General features: G+C 37.8%; 1 protein-coding gene across 1 annotated transcript in view; it reads right to left on the bottom strand.

Annotated features, from left to right (window-relative positions):
* Positions 1 to 533: 533 nt before the first annotated feature.
* Positions 534 to 6,042, bottom strand: part of SPAG1 (sperm associated antigen 1) — a 77,720-nt gene continuing 72,211 nt past the window's right edge. Inside the window, exons 16-18 of the mRNA XM_064384453.1 lie at positions 3,539 to 3,703; positions 2,181 to 2,552; positions 534 to 2,075 (exon numbers count right to left, since the gene is read on the bottom strand). Of these exons, the coding sequence (XP_064240523.1) occupies positions 1,944 to 2,075; positions 2,181 to 2,552; positions 3,539 to 3,703 (669 nt within the window). The 3' untranslated portion in view covers positions 534 to 1,943. The remainder of the gene's footprint in view (positions 2,076 to 2,180; positions 2,553 to 3,538; positions 3,704 to 6,042) is intronic.

The following is a 6,042-nucleotide window of genomic DNA, read 5'->3' as shown; positions in this document are numbered from 1 at the left end:
TAAAATTCTGATATTTTCTGCCATTTTATATGCAGCATACAATTTTCTGTTCTATCCAGCTGTCACACAAACCACATGTTCTAGTAATATTAAGATTCATGCAGTTCTCTGAAAATGCCAAGTGACTGCACACTTTCATTCAACCTGCCCCTTCAGTGTGCACCTTGATGCCCTTGCATCTTGTTTCCTCTGCCTGGCACCTCCTTTTCTCTTATCCAAATGACATACTCCAGTTGTGGCACTACTGGGCCCATGAAACCTTTCCTAACCCTCTCTCGGGTAGGCCTGGGCATTCCTCTTGCTCTGTGTTATCACTATAACTACCTCTATTGGTGTACCAAAATTGGAAATTTATATTCACTGAACTGCTTTTACTGATCTGTAACTGTTAAGGAATAGGCACCTGAATAGAGTATATGAACTCAAAAGATAGACTGCCCAGGTTTGGATCTTGGAGAGATCACTTGCAACATCTGTAAATCCTCATCAATTTATACAGCCTTCTGTTCCATTGTTTCCTCATCTGTAGCAGAGCTATGAAGATTAAATGAGACAATGTGTGATAAATGGCACACAGTGCCTAGCACAAAGGTCAACAAAATCACCTGCAGTTATTAACGTCACTGTGTCAGGCACCAGAAGAGAAAGTTCCCTTGTGTCTCTAAAGTTCTCTCAAGTTGCTATGTATAGGAAAAGAGTGGTGCCATTTCTCTAAGTAAACTGCATACGTAGGATACATTTCTAACACAATCCACCATTTATTAAAATGCAATAACATTAAAAAGGAGAAATTTTGTTTGAAAACTAAAGTCCCATTACAGATGTTTCACTTGAACAAAGAAAGCAGTTTCAAAGAAAAATGACAGTTTGAAAGGTACTGTTTACCCAAGATGAGTTAAAATATTCTATAACTATAAAATATTAAGTAATGAATATGGGAATAGTAAACATGATATTAACTTTCATCTTCTCTTCTAAGTGAATAAGAAAATGCTCCAGAAAGGGGAAACTGACTATAGACCGCAGGAATAAATGGCAGTACACTGATAGAGACTGAAATTCCCTCACTTTAACCCAGTTAACAAAGGAGCTTTCAACATATATTAGTTCTTCATGTTCTTTTACAGTAAAGGAATAAATACAGTCATAAAAGCAGAAAACAAAAAAGGGGGAAGGGGGACATTCACATCTTTGGTAAAATATGGGGGTAACAATTCAGATATAAATGCAGGCTTAGTTTGCTTTAATACAGTGTTTTGTTTTGTTTTTTTTTTTTGCTTATATAAGCACTATATAAAGGAAAGTAGCTTTTTAAAATCTAGTAAAGTGTAAAAATTTTTGGCAATTTTTGTTAATTATTAGGCAATGCTTCCATATTAGAAAAAGTAAGTTCCTCTTACAGCTCTAAATTAATAAACAATTTATTTAGTAGTCATTTCATGTTATAGAGTTCAGTGTTGCATTTCATTTTAACTGACTGTAATCCACAAGTACTAATACAAAATGGGATTTATGTGTCTTAGCAGGATGGATATGTGATATAATAATCACTGTTAATGACTTCCATTTTAAAAAAAGAATGTTAAAGAAATTCATTTCTATCAAACTTAAGAGGACTCCTTCCTTGCCCAAAGAAATACAACTTTAACTCAAAATTTTAACACGTAATCAAAATAGTATGTATATTATAAATTAAAATGTATTTTAACAATTTCCAAATATACTTATTTGGCTCTGGTACATAAAAAAATATTTACAACTAATAAAAAGCAGATTATAGAATATACATGTTCTATGTATAAAAATAAGTAGAATGTTTTATAGTCCAGGCCAAAAGATCTTTTCTAAGCCAGGTTTTATCCATGCAACTCTGTTACAATACCATCTCATTAACATTACTGGAACACACACATGCATGGAAGAAATCTAACAACAATCTTGATTTAAAGCTCATACTGCCTTTTTAGGGCCTGTATTTCTTCTAAAGTAAAATGGTGGTTTGGTGTGCCTGAAAGGTCCTCAAACAGCTGCTCAATTAGCTCCTTTTGGCCCTTGCTAATTAGTGTCAACATCATCTAAAAGAAGAAGAAAAAAAAAACTATGTTAGCATAAATAACATGTTTAAGTTACAGACACCCTAATAAGACCAATCTCTATTAATAAAATACGTAGCCACTTACCTTAAACCTTTCTGCTTTACTCAGATATAAAAGATGCTGATACACCAATGAGGGATCTTTTTCAATAAGATAATTTTTCAGAGACTGAATGAGGAGGAGGAATGTATCCCCTTCAAGTTTGTTACTTAACAACATCGGCAGATCTTTCGGTGCAGTGATGGCTAAAAGATGTGCACAGGTTTCTTTATCCTTCCTGGTACTGAGTGTGTTTATAATCTGACCAAATTCATAGGCATTATTAGGCTTGGCTATCAGAAGTTTCTCAGGGTCTTCTGGTGACCCACTGCTTTTGTCTCCCTTCTCAGAAGCTAGGCATCCTGTGGAGACCTCCCCTGCAGGTCTTCCAGGCTCCTCCTCATTGCCTTCATTCACCTTCATGAGGAAAAAACACACTGTGACACTAAACTACAGTCACTGCACACATCTTAAGTACGTTTGTCAGCATGAGAATTGAGAACTACAAGTAGACTGTATTGTAGTCCAGTTCCAAGTGAAAAATTTGTAATTTCTTTTAGGAAGAGAAATTTTAGGGTATAAGATCCAATTCATAAAAGTTTAAAACATTATTTGACATTGAAACTATGACAACAAAATTTAATATTTAGAACTTTCCATTAATACAACTTGCATAAAGGCCTATGTCAGTTTTATCTCTTTTTCACAATACATTTTAACAGAGAAATGAGCTTACATTGAATTCTCCTAAAACAGTTTTTTCTTCCTTCTTTAAAGAGAAAAAAAACCTTCCTAGCTTCTCTTACATATTAGCCTCTTACTCTTGGTGGAAATGTAAGACTATCGATGGGGTATTAGCATTCATGAATGTACAGGGATTCACAGCCTGATATTCTTCCCTAATATTAGGCAAAGAAAAACATTTTAGTTATCTGAATCACAAAGGCAGTTTGATCCTGAGGTAGTTGGAGATCTCTGATGAGGCAGTCATAGAGTGCTAAAAAGGTCTGAATCAATCTGGAAAATCTCTACGAGGTGAGGCTTGCAGGGCCCCTGTAACTACATCAGTCCCATCAGGAGTCTCTAGGTCTACCCTGGAGCAAATTCAGTGGCCATCGGTTCCCAGTATACTCTGGAGTGGGAGCAGTACAGATGGAAGCCAAAGAAAGGAAGAACTCCAGTAATGCAGAGACTCCCATTACCATCCGTGGACCCACGTTGGGAAATACAATGGCTAATTATCATTGCAAAGGAGATGTTTTGTTGCTGGTTAAAATTTTGGCACTGATCATCAGAATGAAAACACAAAATTAAAAATGTTTTAGAACTCATAGGAATATGACCTTAGAATCCAGACTAAGGTCCCCAAAAGAGTACTTTCAAAGAAAATCAAATACAAATACCTCTTGAATCTCAATTTTCCTTCTCTCCTTTTCTTTGTTGAATGATGCTGTCTTATCCTTAAGATTAAGGAGTCTAGTTACTTCTTCCAGTTCCATCTTCGCCTCAATAATACTTGGGTCTAGTAGGATAACTTTATTGAGATCAATTAAACTTTTCTGATAATTCTGTAAGTAGGAAGACAGAGAAAATAACTTTCATAAATAGAAGGAGCCTAGAGTAACCTGACTGGGAGTGAGGTTGATGAAGTGAGTTGTGCAGTACGTGTACAGGATCCACATTAGTACTACTCTTATAAAGTGAGCCTGTGGGGTAAGCATGCAGCTCAAATATTATAACCCGTAACACAGTGAACATCTTCTAGAGATTTCGAAAAAGCACAGGATCTGGAGTTAGAAAACTCAAGTTAAATTCTTTATCACCACAACCTTCCCAGTCCCTAATACATGGTAAGCACTTGTTGCTTGCTGAATGAATAAATGAAAGAATGAACCCATCCTTGTATTAGCACCTATTAGCAATGAAACTTAAGATCCTACTTAACCTTTCTGGGCTTCAGTTGTCTCATCTTTAACATAAGGGTAACAAAAGCTCTATTCAAATTTTCACAAGGCTGTACCGAGAGTAAATGAATAAATAGTAAGTGGCTTAAAGCTGTAAAGGACTATGCAAATGGTAGTTATCATGCTTTTGTTCCATAAACTCCTTCCAGGTTGTTTGCTGTTCAAAATTGGCTAGAGTCAACATTTAATCTTCCATGAGTCAGACAATACATTCAAGAAGTAGAGGGGAAAGAAAGGGAATCTAACAAGACATGACCGCTGAATCTGGTAGCAGAGACAGATGCCCCAAAGCCAGTCTCCTCTGACTCGCTATGTTCTAAACTACAGACTAGACCCATGTTTTGATTAAACCAAACTGTGAGGAGGCAAAGAATTGCAAGGGTGTGTAACCTCTTTAAGTATTCATGACACATCAGTAACTGCATGCACAAGAGGCTAAGCACAGATAAGCTGAGCTAGTGATTATGTGACATTCCTGGGGACTAGCTGTAATCTCACATGCCTTTCCCCTCCCCCACAGCAACACACCAGAGCAAAAGGGACATATTTAAAGAGACAACTTTATATCTGCTCTAATTTATAAATATAAATTATTTATAAAGTGTAACAAATCTCCAGATACCGCTGTCCTACACCAGCGAACCTACAAGGGGGAAAAAATGACTCTGTATTTATATTCTAAGTGTTGTAGGCCAGTAACCATACTAAAAGGCAAGAGAATGGAGCAGCCAAGTTGAGGAAGTAATAAAAGCTAATTCTTAATCATTCTGAGCATTTTACAAGTATTACTTTGCTCTCACAGCAGCCCTATAAATATTAACTTTTATTGTTCCCATTTTAAAAATGAAGAAACTGAGGCCTAAAGAAGTGATCTCTGGGATGGTCAATGGCAGCAATGACCAGAAGGTGGATGATTACACGGTGTGGCACTCAAGGGAAAGGGCTGAAAATAGAGACCTGTGAGCCCCACAGCCTTGGAAATGGAAGCTCAACACCCTCGGAGTCAATAGGATCATTTTTGTGAATCTTGCCTAAAGAGCAGCCTGACTGGTTGGAAGAGACATAAGAAAACAAGAAATACACGTTGACAAGTGTTAGCACTGCAGACAAGCATGAAGAGAGGGCTGAACAGTAGCAAGGGTGGAGACAGAATTGGGCAAGGAGGCAGCTAAGAGGGGGCGGGGCTCATTCACTTCGCAGATGGTCTCTGAGCATGTCCATGTGCCAGGAGCTAAGAAGACCGCAGCAGGAAAGACACAGGCCTTGCATTTATGGATGCTTACGTCTTATCGGGGGAAGCAATTAAAAACATGTAAACAAATGAATAAATAATTACAGACTGTCATTGATGCCATGAAAAAAACTAAAGGTTGAGATGGGTACTAATGAGGGAGCCTCCTTTTTCTACAGCTACAGTGGTCAGAGAAGTCAAGACCTGAAGAGAATCCAGCCATGCAGTGTAGAGGGAAGAACAGAGAGTGTGTCCCAGAACTTTGGGAGGTTAAGGCGGGTGGATCACATGAGGCCAGGAGTTTGAGACCAGCCTGGCCAATGCAGGTAAACCCCGTCTCTACTGAAAATACAAAAATTAGCCAGGTGTGGTGGTGCACATCTGTAGTCCCACCTACTTGGGAGGCTGAGGCAGGAGAATCGCTTGAACTAGGGAGGCAGAGGTTGCAGTGAGCCAAGATCGTGCTACTGCACTCCAACCTGACAAGATGATGCCACTGCACTCCAACCTGAGTGACAGAGCAAGACTCTGTCTCAGAAATAAACAACAAACAACAGTAAATCAGAAAATGTGGCTTTGACAAAAGGAAGAAGGCATTAAAAGTTGCTAACAACCCTATTAGGCCTTTTAAAAAGGATGTATTATAATCACATGTGTTTGTGACAGTATTTACCATTAATAGACTTGATGAAACCATAAAAGCAATGGTTAT

The sequence above is a fragment of the Aotus nancymaae genome, unplaced genomic scaffold (genome assembly GCF_030222135.1).
Source record: "Aotus nancymaae isolate 86718 unplaced genomic scaffold, 86718_ANA_hifiasm-v0.15.2.pri h1tg000036l, whole genome shotgun sequence".
NCBI lineage: Eukaryota > Metazoa > Chordata > Mammalia > Primates > Aotidae > Aotus > Aotus nancymaae.
The sequence above is the reverse complement of the archived record's forward strand: the minus strand, read 5'-3'. Positions and strand labels throughout refer to the sequence as shown.